The sequence below is a fragment of the Terrapene carolina genome, unplaced genomic scaffold (assembly GCF_002925995.2).
Source record: "Terrapene carolina triunguis isolate 2854851 unplaced genomic scaffold, T_m_triunguis-2.0 Scaffold85, whole genome shotgun sequence".
Lineage (NCBI taxonomy): Eukaryota > Metazoa > Chordata > Testudines > Emydidae > Terrapene > Terrapene triunguis.
The window spans coordinates 28,120,091-28,142,754 of NW_020664436.1; the positions used below are offsets into that span (position 1 = coordinate 28,120,091).

At 46.3% G+C, this 22,664-nt stretch overlaps 1 protein-coding gene across 1 annotated transcript in view; it reads right to left on the reverse strand.

The window, feature by feature from the left end:
- LOC112110636 (monocarboxylate transporter 10-like) overlaps window positions 1-22,664 on the reverse strand; it is a 45,052-nt gene that overhangs the window by 9,150 nt on the left and 13,238 nt on the right. Inside the window, exons 6-7 of the mRNA XM_029911043.1 lie at window positions 13,427-13,630; window positions 10,159-10,361 (exon numbers count right to left, since the gene is read on the reverse strand). Of these exons, the coding sequence (XP_029766903.1) occupies window positions 10,159-10,361; window positions 13,427-13,630 (407 nt within the window). The remainder of the gene's footprint in view (window positions 1-10,158; window positions 10,362-13,426; window positions 13,631-22,664) is intronic.

Below are 22,664 nucleotides of genomic sequence, written 5' to 3' on the forward strand. Positions count from 1 at the left end.
AGGACCCTCTGTTGCTTTTTACAGATTCAGACTAACACGGCTACCCCCCTGATACTTGTCACCAGTAAAAAGTTCACAATCTAGCCATTAGTGATTTAGTGATCTGGATTGCATGGTAAGCTGGGCACAAGCAAACAATATACATTTCAATATGGCCAAATGTAAATGTATACATCTTGGAACATATAGGCCATACTTACAGGATGGGGGACTCTATTCTAGGAAGCAGTGACTTTGAAAATGATTTGGGGGTAGTGGTGCATAATCAGCTGAACATATGCTCTCAGGGCAATGCTGGGGCCAAAAGCGCTACTGTAAACAATGGGATCTCAAGTAGGAGCAAAGAGGTTATTTTATCTCTGTATTTGCCCCTGTTACAACCTCTGCTGGAATATTTTGTCTAGTTCTGGGGTCCACAATTCAAGAAGGATGTTGATAAATTGAAGAGAGTTCAGAAAAGAGCCCTGAGAATGATTAAAGAATTAGAAAACATGCCTTATCGTGATAGATTCAAGGAGCTCAATCTATTCAGCTTAACAAAGAGAAGGTTAAGGGGTGATTTGATTATAGTTTGTAAGTATGTACATGGGGAATAAATATTTAATAATGGGCTCTTCAATCTAGCAGAAAAAAGTATACAAGATCCAATCTTTGGAAGTTGAAGGTAGGCAAATTCATACTGGAAATAAGGTGTAAATTTTTACCAGTGAGGGTAATTCACCATTAGAAAAATTTACCAAACATTATGGAGGATTCTCCAACACTGGCAATTTTTAAATCAAGATTGGACATTTTTGTAAAAAGCTATACTCTAGCTCAACCCAGATTTATTTTGGGGAAGTTCTATGGCCTGTGTTATACAGGAGGTCAAACTAGATGATCATAATGGTCTCTTCTGGCCTTAGAATCTATTAATTTATTCTCTATCTTGCATCCATTATTTTAATAGTAATAGAAGCTAGACTATGGGATAATAATTGTAATGATCACTTTCTTTTTTTAAAGACAGGTACTTCATTCATTTTATTGTATATAATGGTTTCTGTCAATTATTTTAGATGTAGAAAACAACTTTTAAAAAACACATATAATAATGTGAATTAGCATGTCAAAAATATATTAATAAAGGCTTCCATATCCACTAATGAAGAAAAATTGCCCAGCTCAACCAACTCATCTGCCTGGAAAATGCCTAATTAAATGTGTTTTTCTCCAATCTTCTTGTACCTCCCAGTTTTTCTTTTTGTTTTTTTTGTTTTTTTCAGACAGAATATTTGGAATACATGCAAGGGAAAGATCTGCTGAGTAAAGATTATAGTCAAGTTTTTTTAACCAGAACATGTCAAGTGCCACAAAACTCCATAATGTAGCTTTCATTATTCCATTAGAGGACTGGATGGAAATTTCTTGACTGGAGAGGCTGGTGTTGTTTGACCCCATGCAGTATTCTCCACTTCACTGGCCAGCGAATTGGAAATATAACCAATTTCCCAATATTCCATCCCTATTTCATTTTCAAAAGTAAAATAAAATCTTCCTTATAAATGGTAGTTGTGATGCTGTCTACCCTAGTGCCAGCTCAGGACAGGGATGCAGGCTAATTCACTCATATGCTAATAAAAATCAAAGGAGTGTCAAAAGGTATTGTAGTTTTAATCAGGCCAATTCAACTTGCATGTTAATTTAGTTCAAAGGAAATGTTAATGGTATTGTCTTCACTTATCTAACTTGTTGATTGCTATGGCATTACCTTCTGTATATCCCTGTAACTAGTTAACCCTAGATCAAAACTGTGTGTTAGCATTAAGATAAGAATGTCATGAAAACTAATAAACGATTGTTGTTTGCTATTACATTAGGTTTTATATTGTGTATACCCCTGTAATTAAATTACCCATCAAATGCAATTGGAGCCTTGGAAATATAAATGAAGAAGAGTGCTAACTTCAAAGCAACAGCCATTCTGTTCAACAATGGAAATTCACATGCTCAGTTTGCATTTCCTACTCATCAAACCCACATGGGTGAAGACACTGTTCAGACTGCTTTCTGGAGAGAAGCTATAAATACAGATTCAAGGAATGGTCCCATATCTTTGACTGTTTGGACTCTTACAGGGAAGATACCAAATGCAAAGTGGAGATCCCCAGAAACATCTGGGTTCCCTGAAAAGACTTTTGGGAAACTGAAATTACGACATCTCTGCTATCATGTTGGTCTTACAAACTTTGACTCGCCTGTTAATGCATTTTATCTGCTTTAACCTCGCAAAAACTCTAATTTCTTTTTCTTAGCTAATAAATCTTTAGTCTACTATAGAATAAGCTGTCAGCATTGTCTTTGCTGTGAGAGCCAAAGTACCAATTGATCTGAGGTAAGTGATTGATCCGTTGGGATTGGGAGTAACTTGATGTGGTGTGATTTTTGGTTTATGTGACCATTATTACTAACTCCAGTTTGTCTGGGTGGCAGGATAGGCTGGAGTCCCTCAGGGGACTGTCTGTGACTCCATGTGAAGACTCCATGATATAGTGATCCAGGAGTGCACAATTGTTACTGGCTTGGTGAAATCTAATTATAGAATATACCACCAGTTTGGGTGTCTACCCTGTTTTCTGACAGTCTGACCTGAAATTGGCACACACAGTTGTGAGCCACTCTAGACAGCATGATAGCAGTATCATCCTTAATCTTTAAAATTTACTGTACAGTGTGGAAATTAAAGAAAAGGACAGTTACCTGTTCCGTAACTGGCGTTCTTCGAGATGTGTTGCTCAGGTGTATTCCACTATAGGTGTGCGTGCTCGCCACGTGCATCGCCGCGTGCTCGCCACATGGAGTGGCGCCGACATATCGCGCCATAAAGGGGACTGCGTGCTCCCCCCACCCTCAGTTCCTTCTTGTCAGACAACTTCGACAGAGGGGAAGGAGGGTGGGACGTGCAATACACCTGAGCAACACATCTCAAAGAACATGAGTTACGGAACAGGTAACTGTCCTTTCTTCTTCGAGTGATTGCTCATGTGTATTCCACTATAGGTGACTCCAAGCTATCCCTGATGGAGGCGGGTAGGAGTGTAAGTATGAAATGTCAAGGGTTACCCGGGCGGAGCACTGCTCTACCAAACCCAGCGTCATCCTGTGATTGGGAGACAATCGCATAGTGCGATGAGAAAGTGTGGACAGAGGACCACGTAGCAGCCCTACAGATGTCCTGGATAGGGACATGAGCCACATAGGCCGCAGACGAGGCCTGGGCTCTCGTCGAATGAGCCTTCACTATAGGAGGCGGGGGAACCCCTGCCAGGTCATAGCAGGTGCGAATGCACGAAGTGATCCAGTGGGAGATCCGCTGGGTGGAGACCAGGCGTCCCCTCATGCGCTCGGCCGAAGCAATAAAAAGCTGGAGGGACCTCCTAAAGGGCCTGGTTCTGTCTAAGTAAAATGCCAGGGCTCTGCGCACGTCTAACATGTGCAGGCGGCGTTCCTCATTAGAGGAATGAGGCTTAGGACAGAGGATCGGGAGGAAAACGTCCTGATCCATGTGAAAAGCTGAGACTATCTTCGGCAAAAAGGCAGGGTGAGGGCGGAGCTGAACCTTGTCCTTATGAAAAACCGTATACGGCGGTTCAGAGGTCAGGGCCCTGAGCTCGGAGACCCGGCGGGCTGAGGTGATAGCTACTAAGAACGCCACCTTCCACGACAGGTGGGACCACGAACACATGGCTAACGGCTCAAAAGGAGGCCCTGTGAGGTGGGAGAGTACCAGGTTTAGATCCCAGAGTGGGACTGGGGGTCTGGCGTAAGGGAATGCCCGATCTAACCCTTTCAGAAACCAGGCCGTCATGTGATGTGAAAACACAGACAGGCCCTGCACCGGAAGATGGAAGGCCGAGATGGCCGCCAGATGCACCCTGATAGAGGAGGGCGCGAGACCTTGAGTCCTAAGGGACAGGAGGTAATCGAGGACCTGTTGGATAGGTGCAGAGGAGGGAGAGGAACCTCTATCTCTTGCCCACCTAGAGAACCTAGACCACTTAGCCAGGTAGGTTTGCCGCATGGAGGGTTTCCTACTTTCCAGCAGGACCCTCCTGACGTCCTCAGAACACCTGCCCTCCTCCGCATTCAACCATGAAGCAGCCACGCTGTCAGATGGAGCGCGGCTAGGTTGGGATGGAGGAGACGTCCTGCCTCCTGGGAGAGGAGGTCCGGGAGTAGTGGCAGCCTGCAAGGGGGGGCCGCTAAGAGTTGCAGGTGGGACCCGTACCAATGCTGACGGGCCCAATCCGGGGCTATGAGGATCATCCTCACTCCGTCTGACTTCACCTTCTGCAACATCTTGTCTATTAAGGGGAAGGGCGGGAAGGCGCACAACAGGGGCCCCGACCATGGGAGCAGGAACGCATCCGATATTGCCCCGTCGCCCTGCCCTGCCCTGGAGCAGAATTGAGGACACTGTTGATTCTGGGCGGTGGCGAACAGGTCTAAGTGGGGAGTGCCCCACTGTAGGAAGATCCATCTGGCCACGTCCCTGTGAAGGGACCACTCATGCTGCTGGGAGAATACCCTGCTCAGGCGGTCTGCAAGAGAGTTGCTCTTGCCCAGCAGGTAAAAAGCCCGCAGGAGTACATTGTGGGCTATACAAAACTCCCATAGGAGTTGGGCTTCCTAGCATAAGGCCCTGGAATGCATACCGCCCTGCTTGTTGACATAGTACATGGCGGTCGTGTTGTCCGTAAGGACTCTGAGTACCCTCCCTTGGATGTGCTGGCGGAACGCCACGCAGGCGAGGCGTATGGCCCTGAGCTCCCTGACATTTATGTGGAGGGCTAACTCCCCTGGGGACCACAACCCCTGGGTCCTGAAGGGCCCCACGTGCGCTCCCCAGCCCAGGTCCGAGGCGTCCGACACTAGGTCTAGTGAGGGAGGAGGGTCCCTGAAGGGGATACCCTGGAGCATGTTGCCCGGGAGGGACCACCATTGGAGGCCTGCCACCACCCTGGGTGGCACTGTGACCACCATGTCCAGGCTGTCCCTGGCCTGGGAATACCTGGAGGCCAGCCACAGCTGGAGGGGCCTCATTCGAAGCCTGGCATGTCGCACTACATAGGTGCATGCTGCCATGTGGCCTAGGATCTGAAGGCACACCCGTGCCGTGGTTACCGGAAAGGCTGTGATCCGGGCGATGAGAGCTTTGAGCGTCTCGAATCTGTCCCTTGGGAGGGAGGCCAAGGCTATCCGGGAATCTAGCAGCGCGCCTATAAAGGTTATGCGCTGAACTGGTATTAACATGGATTTCTCGGCGTTTACCAGCAGGCCTAGGGTGCCGCAGGAACCTAGCAGGTAGCTCGTCTGCTGCTGCACCAGGGATCGAGACCGGCCCTTGATCAGCCAGTCGTCTAAGTAGGGGAAGATCTGCAGCCCTTTCCTCCTGAGGTGGGCTGCAACCACCGCATACACGTCGTAAACACCCTGGGGGCCGTAGAGAGGCCAAAAGGGAGGACTGTAAACTGGAAGTGGTCCTGTCCCACCAGGAAACGGAGGTAGCGCCTGTGACCCTCGAAAATGTGGATGTGAAAATACGCATCCTGGAGGTCCAGTGACGTAAACCAATCCCCCTGGTCTAGGGATGACATAATGGAGGCCAGGGACACCATGTGGAATTTGTAACGCACCAGGAACTGGTTGAGATTCCGCAGGTCGAGGATGGGCCGAAGCCCGCCCTTCGCCTTGGGGACGAGGAAATACCTGGAGTAAAACCCCTTGCCCTGGTACTCTTGAGGCACCGCTCCCAAGGAAAGGAGACGTTGTACCTCCTGACGGAGGAGGAGGGCATGCTCCGGAACCGCGGTCTGACACCCTGACGGGTGGCAGTTGGGAGGGGTTGCCACAAACTGGAGCCTGTACCCTTGGGAGATGGTGCTGAGGACCCATTGATCCGTCGTTATACTGGACCATTGGAGTCGGAAAGCCGATAAACGGTTGAAAAAAGGCAACTTTATTAACTGGGTGGGGGGAGCACTGGCAACAGGCCCGGTGACCCCCCTTGACAAGTCAAAAACGCTGTTTCCCAGGGCGCTTGCCCTTCGAGGCACCAGGTTGCTGGGCCGAACGGGATTGGCGCTGTGACCGACGCCTCTGATCCCTCTGCCACTTAGGCGGGGGTTCATATCTACCCCTAGCTTGTGGAGCGGGGGGTTGAGGCCTGGGTTTGTCCTTTGCAGGTGGGACGTACAGGCCCAGCGTCTGCAGGGTGGTACGGGAATCCTTCATCCCATACAGACGGGTATCAGTCTGATCAGCAAACAGGGCCTTGCCATCAAACGGCAGATCCTGCATTATCGACTGCAATTCAGAGGAGAGCCCCGAGAAGGAAAGCCACGATGCTCGCCACATGGAGATGGCTGTAGCCAAGGAGCAAGCGGCCGTGTCCACCGCGTCCAAAGCAGCCTGGAGAGCCGCCTTGGCCGCGGTCGCCCCTTCTTGGATGAGCGCCCGAAACTCCTTCACCTCAGTATCAGGGAGGAAGCGCTCAAACTTGGGGAGAGATCCCCAAAGGTTAAACTCATAGCGGCCTAGAAGCGCCTGATGGTTGGCCACGCGGAGTTGGAAACTCGTCGACGAGTAAGACTTTCGTCCGAAAGAGTCAAGTCTACGAGCGTCCCCGTCCTTGGGCGTGGGCGCAGGCTGACCATTCCTCTCGTGGTGGTGGACTGACTCTACCACCAGGGAGTTAGGGGCTGGGTGAGTATAGAGGTACTCAAGACCTTTGGCAGGGACGAAGTACTTCCTCTCAGCCTTTTTGGAAATAGGGGCAAGGGAGGCCGGCGTTTGCCAAAGGCCAGCGGTGATATTGGCAACTCCTTGATGAAAGGGGAGCGCCACACGCCCCGGGACCGAGGAGGCGAGGACATTAAAAAGTGTGTCGGAGGGCTCCTCCATCTCCTCAGCCCGGAGCTCGAGGTTGGCTGCCACCCTCCGAAGCAGCTCTTGATGGGCCTTAAAGTCCTCTTGCGAAGAGGGAGGAGGTACCGCAACCGAATCGCCCTGCGCCGTCGAGGTGGAAGGTACAGCACCTTCAATGGCAAGCGGCACCGTTGGCTCTACTTCGGGGTCCGGTGCCGGAGCCGGCGTCAGGGGATTGGCACCCACAGCTTGATCCCAGTACCGTGGTGACGCGGGGCGGCCCTGGGAGGCTCCCGCCACGGAGCGCGGCCCAAGGTGCGCCGGAGCCTGAGGCCACGGCGCTAGCTGGCACCACTGACCCTGCCATGGCACAGCCTGGAGTAGAGACACGTCAGGCGCCGGAGGTGTAGGCTGGTCCAGCGGCATGGCTCGGCCCCGGGATAGACGACTGCGCGTCAACACCGAGGTTCGGGAAGAGTGAACGGTTCCGTAAGAACGGCTGGAACGGTCCCGATCGTGACGGCTCCTGCCCCGGGACTTCGACCTGGAGGACGACGAGATGTAAACGTCCGAGGAGCTGCGTCTGGACTGTCCGTGGCGCCTGTGGGCCCGGTGCCTCGGTGCCGGGGAATGCGGGGACGCGCTGCGAGCCTGACCTCTATGGTGCCGGGTCCTGGAGTGGGAGCGTCGGTGCCGACGGCGTCGCGACCTATTCCTCTCGGAGTCGCTAGAAGAAGAAGACCTATTCCTCTCGGTGTCGCCTCTTTCTTCTTGCACAACGGCGCTCAGGACCAGAAGAGTGGGAAACGCTCATGGCGGAGTCATGATGCGGGGTCGATGTGCGTCGTAAAGCCCTGCTAGGTGCCTCAACCCGGGAAGGTGCTTCAATCTTCGACTCCTCCGGGGAAGGCTGGTGGGCAATCAAGGACGGCTTCCCGAGGGACCGGGGGCCCGAGTGCTGCGGTGCTGCCGGCACCGGAAGCGTCAGTATATCACGTGTGGCCTGAGCTGCCTCTGGCGTCGAGGGCATGCACACCTCCGGAGAGGCTCGCGCAGACGGGACTGGACTACTCCACTCAGCGCGAGTTGGAGGTCTCTGTCCCGATGGGGATCGCGGGCTGCCCAACTCGGGTCTGGCCTCACCCCTGCTCTTTTCCCGGTGCCTCTGCGATTTCCCTGTCTTTTTCGCTGGGGAACGGTGCCAGGACGTCCAAGTTGCCTCGCTGTGCACCGAGGACACGGTGCCGGGTGCCGATTCGGAGCGGCGCACTGGAGGCACTTCGCCGTGTATCGATGACGCGGAGCCCGGCGCGGTGCCAGCTCGATGCACCGGTGCCGGGGCCAATGCCGACTCCATTAAGAACTCTCGGAGTCGGATCTCACGCTCCTTCTTCGTTTGCGGCTTGAAGGAGCGGCAGATCTTACACTTCTCACTAATGTGAGACTCGCCCAGACAGCGAAGACACTGAGAGTGTGGATCGCTTCTGGGCATAGAATTGCGACAAGAGTTGCACGACTTGAAGCCTGGGCCACGGGGCATGCCACGAGCCAGACACTAACAGAAGAAAAGTTCAGCAAAGAAACGGTTCAGTGAACTAGATACCAGTAAGGCTATAACGCTGCAGCCAAGGCTGGAGCAAGTTCCGACTACCTTCACTGGCGGCAAGAAGGAACTGAGGGTGGGGGGAGCACGCAGTCCCCTTTATGGCGCGATATGTCGGCGCCACTCCAGGGGTCGCAGCGGTGCTCCCCCACTACGGATACGGCTAAGGGAAAAACTTCTGGTTCTGATGCACGTGGCGAGCACGCACACCACAGTGGAATACACATGAGCAATCACTCGAAGAAGAACAAATGATCTGCTAGCATAATTCCACTGACTTCAATGGGAAATTTAGCCCACAATGTTTCCACCAGTTTGCAAATTATCAGTTTGAGAAATATTTTCTATATATACAAATGGGGAATACCAGGAAAACCCATAAAAACTTTTAAATAGGCAGAAAATTTTAAAGTGGGCCTACTGCACTAGTATTACATTATTAATAAAATGGAGGGAATATATCAATATAAGAACATTAATAAATTATAAGATTGTGCTAATCTTTTAATGAAGGTTAGAAATATCTATCTATCTATCTATCTATTACTCCTGAGGGAATTCGGTACCACTGCACAATGCATAATTTCTACGCAAATTCATGTTCTGTGCAGAATTTCCTCCCCCACCCCAGAAATGGGCTGCAGAGCTGCTGGCCACCAGTAGGAGCCAATGGACCTGGCAGAGCTAAGCTCTCAAACAAAAGACACTCAAGCAGGAGAGTTCTGGGCAGCTGAAGTTCCTGGGACGCCCTAAGGAAGGAGGTGGCATACAGGCAACTCCACACAAACCTGTGACCCAGCATCAGGCTGTTTCTCCCTCTGGATCCCTGGGCTCTGGGAGGGTAGGGGGTCTGTGCAAGTTTCTGGGCTGGGGGGGGGCAGCTGGGGTCTGGGAGGGACGGGGTGTGAGTATCTGGGCTGGGGGGCCCCACAGCTGGGGGGGGGAGATAGGGAATGCAGGTGTCTGGGCTGGGGAGGGCCCGCAGCTGGGCTCTGGGAGGTATGGGGTTTGGGTATCTGGGCTGAGGGGGGCCCGCAGCTGGGCTTTGGGGGTAGGGGGTGCGGGTGTCTGGGTGGGGGAGCACCCCGTGGCTGGGCTCTGAGGGTAAGGGGTGCAAGTGTCTGGGCTGGGAGGCACCCCGTGACTGGGCTCTGGGGGGCATGGGTGCGAGTGTCTGGGCTGGGGGGGCACCCTATAGCTGGTATCTCGGGGGGTGGGGCGTCTGACCCCCTGGCTGGGCTCTGATGGTGGGGAAGGGGGCAGAGAAAACAGGAACTGGATGGTCATAGGAGTTTCTTTAACTGTCTACTCCTAGGGGAATTTTTTTGTGTCTGTATTGTTACAGACATAGTTGCTGACAGGTATTTTGAAATAAATTTCCAAAATAATTGAAACTGGCATGATTATATTGTGTTATTTTGACAAATAAAATATGCAGAATTTTGCAGAATTTTAAAATATTGTATGCACAATTTTTAAATTTTTGGCACACAATTTTTAAATTTTTAGTGCAGAATTCCCCCACTAGTAATATATAGCTGCTTTAGCATCATGTAAAATTTAGAAAACCAGTTCCTATATGCATAGAATAAAGACATTTTAGCATAGAAAGACCATTTTAGCATAGCTGCATTCAATCTTTTGTTTACCTGTATTGAATGAGGTGGTGACTCCCAAGGTATTATACTGTTTGTTATCTCACAAACAGAAGCATGAATAATGTTCTTCTTCTGTTGTACTGCTGTATTTTTAAGCCGTGGAATGAAAGCAAGAATACCTGCTGCTGCAACAGAGCAAAGTCCAGGCACTACAAATCCAATGTTGTAACTTCCTAATAAGTCATATATCCAGCCTGAAACAAATAATATTCCAATTGCATGTAATCATATTTTCCCTGCATCAAAGCAGATCTTTATCTCCACATTGTTCTTTATTATCCTATAATACAATGAGTGCCTTAGAAAAGATAGAAAAGCCTATAACCTAAATAAATTAAACTCCTTTTGAAACCCTTTATTTTATTTAATCCAATATCTTTAGACACATTATGTACTCAAGTGTGAGAGAGCATTTTCAATTTATGTAGTATATATGGAATCACCAATCTTTATGGAGAAACACCCCACATCTCTTAGAAAGGTTTCATGGTGGGTCCAGTAGTCAGGTGATGCAGTTCCTGGTGGGCTGAAAGCCCATTACATCAAGATTTGTTTCTATGGCGCATGTGAGGAGTAGAACTAGGTGAATTTTTTTTGGATGGATAGTGTATTCACTAAAAAATTCAGTTTCAGGTCAACAAACTATTTGTGAACTCATGTTGAGTTTGCTGAATAGTTTCGACTGAACCAAAAAAAGTCAAAAAGTTTTGGCAATGACAAATGAAACATTTTGTTTAGTCCTGAAAAATTCGTTTTGCTTTTCAGGCACTTTGACAAAGGAAAAGGCTCACAAAATAGCCAGAGGATGAGGTGCTGCCTCCTTTGTAAGCTTTAATGAACTGGTTAGAGCACTCACCTAGGATTCTGGAGATCCAGATTCAATTCCCTGCTCTACCTGATGTAGGGAAGGGAGCTGAACTTTGATCTCCTACATGCCCTCCTGACCAGGGGTTTAGGCTGCAGTTCAGCCCCAACTAAATCCTCTCCAGCGCATCAGCAAGGATCTACAACCTTTCCCGAAGGACGATCCCTCACTCTCACAGACCTTGGGAGACAGGCCAGTCCTCGCTTACAGACAACCCCCCAACCTGAAGCAAATACTCACCACACAACAAAAACACTAACCCAGAAACCTATCCCTGCAACAAACCCCGTTGCCAACTCTGTCCACATATCTATTCAAGGAACACCATCATAGGACCTAACCACAACAGCCACACCATCAGGGGCTCGTTTACCTGCACATCTACCAATGTGATATATGCCATCACGTGCCAGCAATGCCCCTCTGCCATGTACATTGGCCAAGCCGGACAGTCTCTACGCAAAAGAATAAATGGACACAAATCAGACATCAAGAATTATAACATTCAAACCTGTCGGAGAACACTTTAACCTCCCTGGACACTCCACAACAGACTTAAAAATGGCAATTCTTCAACAACAAAAAGTTCAAAAACACACTCCAACGAGAAACTGCAGAACTGGAATTAATTTGCAAACTGGACACCATCAAATTAGGCCTGAATAAAGACTGGGAGTGGATGGGTCACTACAAGAACTAAAAACTAATTTCCCCATGCTAATTTCCCCCCCTACTGTTACTCACCTTCTTGTCAACTGTTTGAAACGGGCCAGCCTGATTACCGCTACAAAAGTGATTTTTCCTCCTGCTGATAATAGCCCACTTTAATTGAACTGTCTCATTAGAATTGGTAAGGCAACTCCCATCGTTTCATTTACTATGTATATAAATCTTCCTACTGTATTTTCCACTCCATGCATCTGATGAAGTGGGTCTTATCCCATGAAAGCTTATGCCCAAATAAATTTTTTAGTCTCTAAGGTGCCAAAAGTACTCCTCGTTGTTTTTGCTGGTAGAGACTAACATGGTTACAACTCTGAAACCTATTACAATCAACTGTGATTGCCCCAAGCAGGTCTAACTAATGTCTAGCCCCTGCTTTTTACTTTCTCTCCAAGGACAACTGTGATTTATCAGGAACCAAACTGCTCTTTCAAAGCATAGTACATTTATTTAAGGACAAAGGCATACAGAGAAAACATATAAAACAATAAAAAGGTCTTAATCTAAATGCACACTAAAGGTATCAGAAATCACCAATTTTCCGCAGGGTGGAATCTGACAGGTTCAAGTCTTCCAACCTCCCAGCAGGGTTGGGTCCCTACTTGGACCAAAAGTCAGGTCTGTTTGTTGAATAGAAAAGAAAGCCCTGAATCTGTTTAAACTCAGTCTTTAAACCCTAAAGCCTCAGTCTATGTCTACACTACAGCCTATGTCGGCAAAATTTATGTCGCTCAGGGGTATGAATATTCTCCCCACCGAGTGACATAAGTTACACCGACATAAGCATTCGTATGCACCGGGCTATGTTGGTGGGAGAGCTTCTCCCACCGACATTGCTTATGCTGCTTGTGAAGATGAGTTTTTTATGCCGACTTGAAAGCTCTCTCCTGTAGGCACAGAGCATCTTCACCAGACACGCTGCAGTGGCACAGCTGTATCAGTACAGCTGTGCCACTTCAGTGCTGTACATATAGTCATACCCTTAGTCTCTCAGCCTCTTGAAAACAGGTAAAACCAGTCACTGTCTCTATCCCCAGGGGCCCAAGCCATAAAGATGGACATTTATATAACTGGCTTTGGGATTTTGCATTAATCACCCCATAGTGATTCCACATTCCACAGGGAACATCCCCAGTCAGTTAGGAACAAACAAATACATAAAGCTTATTGATACAAAGATCTCTGAATATTCCATGAGCCCCTCTCGTCTCATTCATCTCGATATCATGGTCTTTGAAGTTTTCAGGCTTTCAAGAGCTGGCTCATATATACAGATAATATTCATAAAATTAAACATAATGGTCTCAAGATAGCTGTGTGTTTGTGTATCTGTCACAGTCACAACAGAAAAAAGAACAGAAAAATCATTCATCTTGAGAGAGGAAACATATGTATGGCAACATCAGCTTGAAGGAGGGGAGGTTTAATATTTCTCTCCCTACCATTCATTTCTCCAATTTCATCCCTAGGTCTATGAGGAGGGGGCTGTCTCAAGAACTGCAGACAGTGGAAATCATTAAAGGACACTTTAATATCGCTAGCAATGCTATTAATAGATAAAGGGCTAAATATTGTTCTTCATATGGATAAAACATTTAAATACCAGCATATGCAAAGCATCATTATTTAGGAACACATTCAAATACAACTCCTCTGTATTAGATAACTCACCTGCAAATGGTGGACCAAAACAACTAATTGTGTGGACAGCCATCATAAATCCCCAGGCCACAGGCATTTTCTCTGCTCCCATCAAGTCTAGCGTTAGAACAGGTAAAAGAACATAGTTTCCTGCATCAAAAAATCCCAACAGCGAGCCAAAAGCAATTAGGGAGGGGAAAGTTGTGCACAGAGGAATTGTCAAGTACAACAGCCCTGGAAAACAAAACAAAAACAAAATTGTTAAGGTGGTTTTGGTAGGGCATTTGCTTATACTTCTTATGGATGAAACACCTGTGTTGAATGGAGCCAGATGAAGGCCATGTTTTCTATAAGTAGTTAGTTATGTAGTCTATCTTACATAACTTGATTATGGATTGACTCTTGGATTTCTTGCTAACGTTAAATTCTCACATAACAGCATCCACAAGTAATGGTTTTTTACCATCTCCAGTTGGCTAGGAGACGCCATACCATCCTGGCAAACGCTGATCTAGCCTTGGTTATACGTGTCTTAGTTACTGCTCTACTGGACAACAGTGCAATATACCTGGGCATGAAGTCATCAGAGCTTAGGAAACTAACAGCAAGGAATGTTGCACCATGTCTTCTCAGCAACACAGGCTATCACAAGCAGATCACACCTGTCCTTTAGTCTCTACATTGGCTTACCATAAAATATCAAATCCAGTTCAAGGTCTAATCCCTACCTTACTTTCAAGGCACTCAATTGCCTGGGCCCAGGATGTCTAAAAGATCACCCACAGCTTTGACACAGCTCCATACCTCTGGCCCAACAGAACTTTCCACCATAATGGTAAAGCTCATCTGTGCACGGGACAGAACTTTCTCAGGGGCTGGTCCAAGACTGTGGAATGAACTCCCACAGTAAGTAAGGCCTATCACAAACTTCACCATCTTCCCACTCCAAGTGCAAGGGGCGCTTCTGTGATCTTGCCTTTTCCAATATAAATACAGAACATAACACGGACACACACAAAAATAAACCCCTACCACAACAAAACACTCCACTATTCACACAATTCTTGCCATGGCAAGAGAATGAGAGAAAGAACAAACCATATGTAGCAGATGTTAGTCATGTCACTCAATGCACTACTGGAAGAGGCTCATATACTATAGTGATGAAGGCAGTAAACAAACCTGTATAAAAGAGATTTCATAGTTTAAACTTAAGATTGGTGGTGGTTGTAATTGAGCAACCTCAACTATTATACAATGTAGGATTTTTTGTGTTAGAACATGAACCACATTTTGATATGTATGGTTTCCTTTATTTATTCAGTTGTGAGTTGTAATGTGGTGCTAAATTTGTTCGCTGTTATTAAATAGCTTGAGTAAATGAGTATTTCTCTGTAATGCTATATACTCTTAAGCAGAGTAGATTTGAACTAGTATAACACATATTACGTATTTGAACTTAAAAGCTTTGCTAGGAAACAGTGCTTCTTTAATGATCTGTTTGATACCTGTGGCAAAGTGACTTACAGTCAGAGCATCCCCTTACGGCTAGGTGTGACATTGAAGGGATTTTCTCCACTACAGTTCTGCAGACCAGCCATCCAGGCCTGCTAGCGGTCCCATTTGCCTTGTGAGTTGGCCCTCTGGCCAGGCCATTCTTGAGACATGCCCCTTTCAAGGTAATTCAGAGTCCAGGTTATAAGACAGGAAAAACCTAAAGTCTAGTAGCCTCTATGCCAGGGCCTCGGCCCCCATCTGGGGTGTGTAATTCCTGACCTCTTTCAATCTGGAAGCCTGTCCGTCTCCTCTTGATCTGGGGGAGAGGTAGGGGAACACAGGCCCACCCTCTCTTCTGGGTGTTAGGAATCAGGGTCTGCAGTTGATCCTGAGACCAGCTAGCTGTCCCACAGCTGAACACCCTGATCAAACAAATCACCAGATTGACTGAGAAGCGTCACAAGACCTGCTCTAAAGCCCAGCAGCAGCACTAAGCCAGTAGCTGCTCAACGCTTACGCCACAGCTGCGATCATTCCTGTGCAAGCCTTGTTCCCAAGCCTTGCTCCAGCCCAGCTTCTGCCTTGCTCCTTCTGCTGTGCTCCAGTCCATGCCAGCCTTCCTTCTGTGCTTGGTTCCTGACTCCAACTCTGACCTTCGGCACTGTTCCTGGTCTCTGACTCCAGCTCCAACCACTAGGCCTGACCACCCACACTCCTGTCTGTGACACAGATTTCCAGCCCAGGGACCATGCTTAGGTGGCTAAGGATTGTTCCTTCAATTCCCCCTCTGCTTCCATGCACTGTTTTTACCTTTCCCTGCTTGTCAGTGTCTTCCCCAGGCCTGTGAATGATGTAATTCCCGACATGAAATTGTGGCTGCTTGCCACTTTTTTCCAGCTAGCTAAAGTGAGGAGCTTCTGCAAAGCTGCTGCCCAACCTCTCCAGCAGTAACTGGGCTATATTCCAAAGAGTTCTTCTGGTCCCCCCCCAGTATTCCTCCTGGAGCTGGAACTGTGGTTCAGACAGTCCCTTGGTCACCCTCCTCGAGGCAGGAGTCCTCCAGGTCTCCTTCATGGAGCTGGACTTGTGCCACCTATAGGACCTCAGTTGACTGCTCTTTCAACTGGCTCCTTTTCCCCAATTAGTCCCCAGGTTCAGCAGAGTCAGTAAGCCAGTTTCTTCTTTTTCGTGTCTCCCGCCTAGCAGCTAGTGGAGAGAAAACTGTCCACCTCCCAGGGTTTGGTCCTTCTGAACCTGGCTTTTTCTTTTCAAGGTTCCTCCTCCATGACTGGCATGCCTCGCGGATGCAGCAGGATAAAGCTGCCTGAGGCCACAGTTGCTCCTTAACCGCTTCCTGCCTGGTGTAGCATTTGTATCCCATGTCACACACCCTTTATCTGTGTACGTGGGGAATGGTCTGCCTTGCTTGATAGCTTAATTTGTGATGGAATAGTACTTAAACAGACCTAGGCACTCTAAGAAAAAGGTGGGCTGTACAATTAAACACGGTACACTTGTGATCTTTAAAGAACAAAGACAAATATTCCATAGTGCTAGAGACCTTTCATGTATTTGCACACTCATAATTCAGATTAAAGATCTGACATTCTACTCTTTTCTTTGCAACTTTAATACCAAATTATTGATATAAATATTGGGAGTACTATGATTGCTGATCATCCTTAATTTACTTTGACTTTCCGAAGTGGCCAGATTAAGCAAGTGCCCTTCTTAAGAAGATTTCCTTCTAATAATTTTCTTTTATATAAAGAAGTATTTTTACACAAAAATTGTGTATTGTATTTTTATACAAAAAGTGCTTGAGGGACCTGACTTTGGAAACTGTTTAAAAGACTATTATAATGAAGCTATTTTAATTCATCCACTTCGTGCTCACTTTTCCCATGGCCAGATGACTGGTACTGCAAAAACCTGGAGAAATTACAGGCTCAAAACTGGAGCAGAATATTAGATTGCTTCAGACACAGGATTATATTTCCACAAAGTTGACATAAATGATCTCCACTAGAGGGCAACTGTGCACTACTCCGAGCGAGCAAAACAGGATGTATGAAAAAAGCAAACCAAAGTACCTTAAAAAAAAAAAAGGTAACCAGGAAAATAGCCTCTCACTTAAGAAACTTAAGATCAAAAGAACTGAGTGGATCAAAAGGAGCTTTCATCATCTTATCTGGACCATATTGTCTCATGACAGATGAAGCTTTTAAATGTGAAGATTCAAACCAGACAATTAGGGGCTGTAGACACACTGTCTTACCTAAAATTGACTTAGAGAGACAAGATGGGTGAAATATTGTCTTTTATTGGACCAAGTTCTGTTGGTGAGAGAGACAAGCTTTCAAGCTACACAGAGCTTGTCTCTTTCACCAACAGAAGTTGGTCCAATAAAAGATACTACCTCACCCACCTTGTCTCTCTAATATCCTGGGACCAACATGGCTATAACAACACTGCATAAAATTGACTAAGGCACTTAGAAGCCTAAGGGTACATCTACACTTACTTCCTGGTTCGGCGGCAGGCAATCGATCTTCTGGGATCGATCCCGGAAGTGCTCGCCGTCGACGCCGGTACTCCAGCTCGGCGAGAGGAGTACGCGGCATCGACGGGGGAGCCTGCCTGCCGCGTCTGGACCCACGGTAAGTTCGGACTAAGGTACTTCGAAGTCAGCTACGTTATTAACGTAGCTGAATTTGCGTACCTTAGTCTGAAGTGGGGGGTTAGTGTGGACCAGGCCAAAGTCTCATTGAAAAGTTATAGGACGTAGAGTCCTAAATTACTTACTCAAATTACTTTTGAACATTTTACCCTGAATTCCTTTAGTATGTAATCCCTCTGCATGGGTTTCCCATTCCAGAGTGGCTGCACCTGTGTCACTATGATTTGGACTGGAGGCATCTAGGAATCCATCTCTAAATCAAGATTGTGCCTGGAATGCCACCAGATCAGAAAGGCTCTGAAGTTGTCTGTTACCTGAAGCAATGTGAGAGTCCCTGGGATGCTTGCTTTCACTGAGGTCACTGAAGCTGTCTCTTATGAACATATGCCATGGCTACTACTGAATATGTTTGCAGCCATCAGATTCAGTGTTCACAGTATTGTTCTAGCTGTCATCTGTTGGCTTTTGCTTAATATTAATGCCCATCTGGTGATGTCTTGGATACTGTCTGGGCAGGAATACTTGAGCTGTGTCTAACAGGGCTCCTAATGTACTCCAATCATCTACTGGAGACAAGATGGGACTTGGGCAGTTTATCATAAACACTAGGGTATCCAATATCCCTGTTGTGTTGGCTTTTTGAATGCTAAGGAGTGTCCTTGATAACCTAATTGTCTAAGTGGGGGAACACATGCATCCACAGTTTGTGCAAATAGGTTACAACTGTGATGGGTTCAGTCACAGAGATCCCCTTGGGACTGTCACCTGATGTGCTGAAATTACCTCTGAGCCCGTTTTCCCTGCCAGTTTGGGACTTCCAGAACCCTGTCTTGTTGAGCCAGACATGCTAGCCTGCTGCAACACAGACCCAGGGTCTGGTCCACACCCCCAAAGCTGCAGACTTAACTGAAAACAGCTCAGCAGGTTATCTGTCTCCAGCACCCAGACACCAAGCTCCCAATGGGATCCAAACCCCAAATAAATCCATTTTACTCTGTATAAAGCTTATACAGGGTAAATTCATAAATTGTTCGCCCTCTATATCACTGATAGAGAGATATGCACAGCTGTTTTCTCCCCCAGGTATTAATCACTTACTATGGGGTTTATTAATAAACAAAAGTGATTTTACTAAGTATAAAAACTAGGATTTAAGTGATTTCAAGTAATAACAGCCAGAACAAAATAAGTCACAAAGCAAAATAAAACAAAACATGCGAGTCTAAGCCTAATACATTAAGAAACTGATTACAGGTAACTCACTCTCAAAGATTTTCCAATAAGCTTCTTTCACAGACTAGACTCCTTCCTAGTCTGGGCCCAATCCTTTCCCTTGTACAGTCTTTGTTAGATCCAGCAGACATCTCAGGCGGTAAGCAGGGGTTTTCTCATGACTGGCAGCCCCGTTTGTCCGCTCCACCCCCTTTTATGGCTTTAGCACAGGGTGGGAATCTTTTGTCTGTGCTTGTCCCCACCCTCACCTCATCAATGGAAAAGTACAGGGATTAAGATGGATTCCGGTATCACGTGACACGGTCATGTCACTGTAAGACCCCTAGTCTCCATTCTTCCTGGGTTGGCCCACATGTACACAGGAAGGTTTGCAGGTAAATAAACCATTTACAACCAATTGTCCTAGTCAATGGGAGCCATCAAGATTCTAGATCACCATTAATGGCCCACACTTTGCATAATTACACTGCTCTACAGCCAAAATGCTTCTGAAATAAATGTAGTCAAACTTTACTAATTCTGGGTCACTGAAAACGAAAATGATGCTTAAAATTGTTGATTGGCTCTAGTTTTCAAGATATGCTATTGGGTCAGGATATACGACCCTTGACTTGGGAATGGCGGAGGATAAGTGAGTTATAAAGGGAAAGGATCTCAATTTAAACCAGAAATGACTAAAATACATCTTTGACTGGATCTATGAATAAATCTATGACTGGGTTTGGACAGTACTTGCTTTTTAGGCCAAACAATGAATGATGCAATCTGAAGCTGGTATTGCGTCATACATGATATGAATTGCATCATGTTATTCCTAGAAGTCATGGATGATGCAATCATAACGAAGCTTACATCACTCTGCTGAACAAATTGCCCTATATCAGCTCTAGAAATCATACAGTGTCGTGCTCTCTTATTTGTCAGTGTTTGATTTTGCAAAGGGACACATTTCTGTTTAGCCAAAGTGAGCAGAGATGCCTCGTACTTGTGTGAATAGTGCAGATAACTTCTGCTATGTTTGTGGTGAAGTGACTTTTGCATCACAAAAGCGCAGTATAACCACTATGGTTAAGAAAGCCTATCACCTTTATTTTGGCTGCAAAATTGGAGATCAGGACAAGAGGTGGGCCCCACACATATGCTGCAACACTTGTGCAACAAATCTTCGCCAGTGGTTGAACAGGAAAAGGAAATCTATGCCTTTTGCAGTGCCAATGATTTGGAGAGAGCCAACAGATCATACCAGCAATTGTTACTTCTGCATGGTGCCTCCAGTTGGGAAAGGTGTGTCAAAGAAGAAAAAGTGGACTGTGCATTATCCAAACATTCCATCAGCTATACGCCCAGTACCCCACGGAGAAGGACTGCCGGTTCCTGATGCACCAGAATCATTCTCACTTGAGTCAGACGAGGAAGAGGAAGAAGATGAAACTTCTGGTCCTGAACCATCAATGTCACAGGACCCACATTTTCTCCCATCCTCCTCCTCTGAACCACACCTCATAACACAAGGTGAACTGAATGACCTTGTCAGGGATTTGGAACTACCCAAGAGTAAGGCAGAGCTGTTGGGCTCCAGACTACAGCAGTGGAATCTCCCGGCAGGTGATGTTAGGGTTTCCATGTTCCGTGACCGTCAAAAGGATCTTGTCCCATTCTTCTTCATGGAAGGTGATCTTGTAGCCTGCAACAACATCGATGGTGTGATGGCAGCCCTCAACATCGTTCACGATCCAGATGAGTGGAGACTGTTCATTGATTCATCGAAGACGAGTCTTAAAGCTGTTTTACTGCAGAATGGCAATGTTTTGCCATCAATTCCAGTTGGTCATGCAGTCCATATGAAGGAAACCAATAACAACATGAAACAACTTTTGAGGTGCATAAACTATGACCAACATCAGTGGCAGCTTTGTGGCGATTTGAAGGTTGTTGCTCTCTTGCTTGGTCTGCAGACTGGATACACCAAGTACTGCTGTTTTCTCTGCGAATGGGATAGTCGTGCAAGAGATTCCCACTACATCAAGAAAGATTGGCCACTCCGACAGTCATTGGAGCCTGGGAGGAAAAGTGTTCAGCATCCACCACTTGTTGAATCAAGGAAGATTTTGTTACCACCCTTACATATCAAGCTGGGTCTGATGAAGAACTTTGTCAAGGCCATTGACAAAACACAAGCAGCTTTCAAGTACCTCCGTGGAAAATTTCCAAGGTTAAGTGAAGCTAAGATAAAGGAAGGTGTCTTTGTTGGTCCTCAGATTCGTGAACTTCTTCGAGATGATGCATTTGACCATGCACTGCGTGGCAAGGAAAAGACGGCATGGAAAGCCTTCCAGTTAGTGACAATAAATTTTCTCGGAAACAACAAGGCAGACAACTACAGGTTGTTGGTGGAAAACCTCCTCAAGGCATACAAAAGCCTTGGTTGCAACATGTCACTAAAGATACATTTTTTGCACTCTCATCTAGATTTTTTTTCACTGAACTGCGGAGCAGTGAGCGACGAGCACGGCGAGCGATTTCACCAGGACATTACAACAATGGAGAAACGCTATCAGGGCAAATGGAGCCCATCAATGCTTGCAGACTATTGCTGGACAGTGACAAGAGATGCTCCATTTAATGAATACAAGAGACAAGCCAAGAAGCGCCGAGTAGACACTGAATAGGACTAAACTATGTACATAATAGTTTTTTGCCTTTTGTTTCATAATAAATTTTATTTATATAACCCTTTTGCTGATTTTTAAAGTGTTACATAAACAGGACAGGTGAAATATTATCATGTAAAGCAACCATAAACACATGAAAAGACCTAGGTTTACAATTTATGATTAAAACTCTACTATCTACACAATATACATAGACATAAAATGTAAAAACTTAAATATCTTAGAAACAGTAGCCAATCAGTTGTTTTAATTGTCATATTTGAATTCAGCACATCAAAATACATAATAAATAGCACATTTTATCTCTGAACAGACAACTTCTCAAAAATTGTAGACCAGTGTTACAATAGGACCTCAGAGTTATACTTCATATTTTTAGCTTCAGATACAAGAATGATACATGCATGCAAACAGGAGGAATATATTCAATAGGTTATAACCTTTTTTATGATACCTTACAAGAGACCTTTTGCATAAAGCATATTCCAGTTACATCATATTCACACTCATAAGCATATATCCATAAAACATAGGGAGTGCAACGTCACAACCATTACTGCCAAACATTTTGTGAAAACATGGTGTCAATGCTACTCCAAAAAGCTAAACATTAGTAATGCTTTTCCCTTACAACAAAAGAGACACTTCAGGTGCTTGTAAGGTATCCCTATGTCCACATAGGTATCCCTAATGTCCAGATCTCATAGCCAGTTGTCTTTCTCTAGAAATGGTATAATTGTTCCTAAGATGACCATGTTGCATTTTTCCTTTACCTAATACTGGTTTAGGTTCTCAAGAATCGGAGTGGGCTTGGAGCTCTCGTGTCTTTTTGACCATCAGAAAATTATCTGTTATCAAAACTCTTTCCTCTTTAGCACGTTGACATAGGCTTGATGGCTCTCTTTCGAAGAAGAAATGGATATCCTGGAGTATTTATTTCTTAAAATAAGGTGCCCAAGAGCACTTATGAGGTGGGAGTAGGGACAGGCAATCTAGAGGATTTTCTAAGAACCTGATCTTGTCACCCTACCAATCAATACTCATCTGTTTGAAGGTTTCAGAGTAGCAGCCGTGTTAGTCTGTATCCGCAAAAAGAACAGGAGTACTTGTGGCACCTTAAAGACTAACAAATTTATTAGAGCATAAGCTTTCGTGGGCCACAACCCACTTCTTCGGATGCATAGAA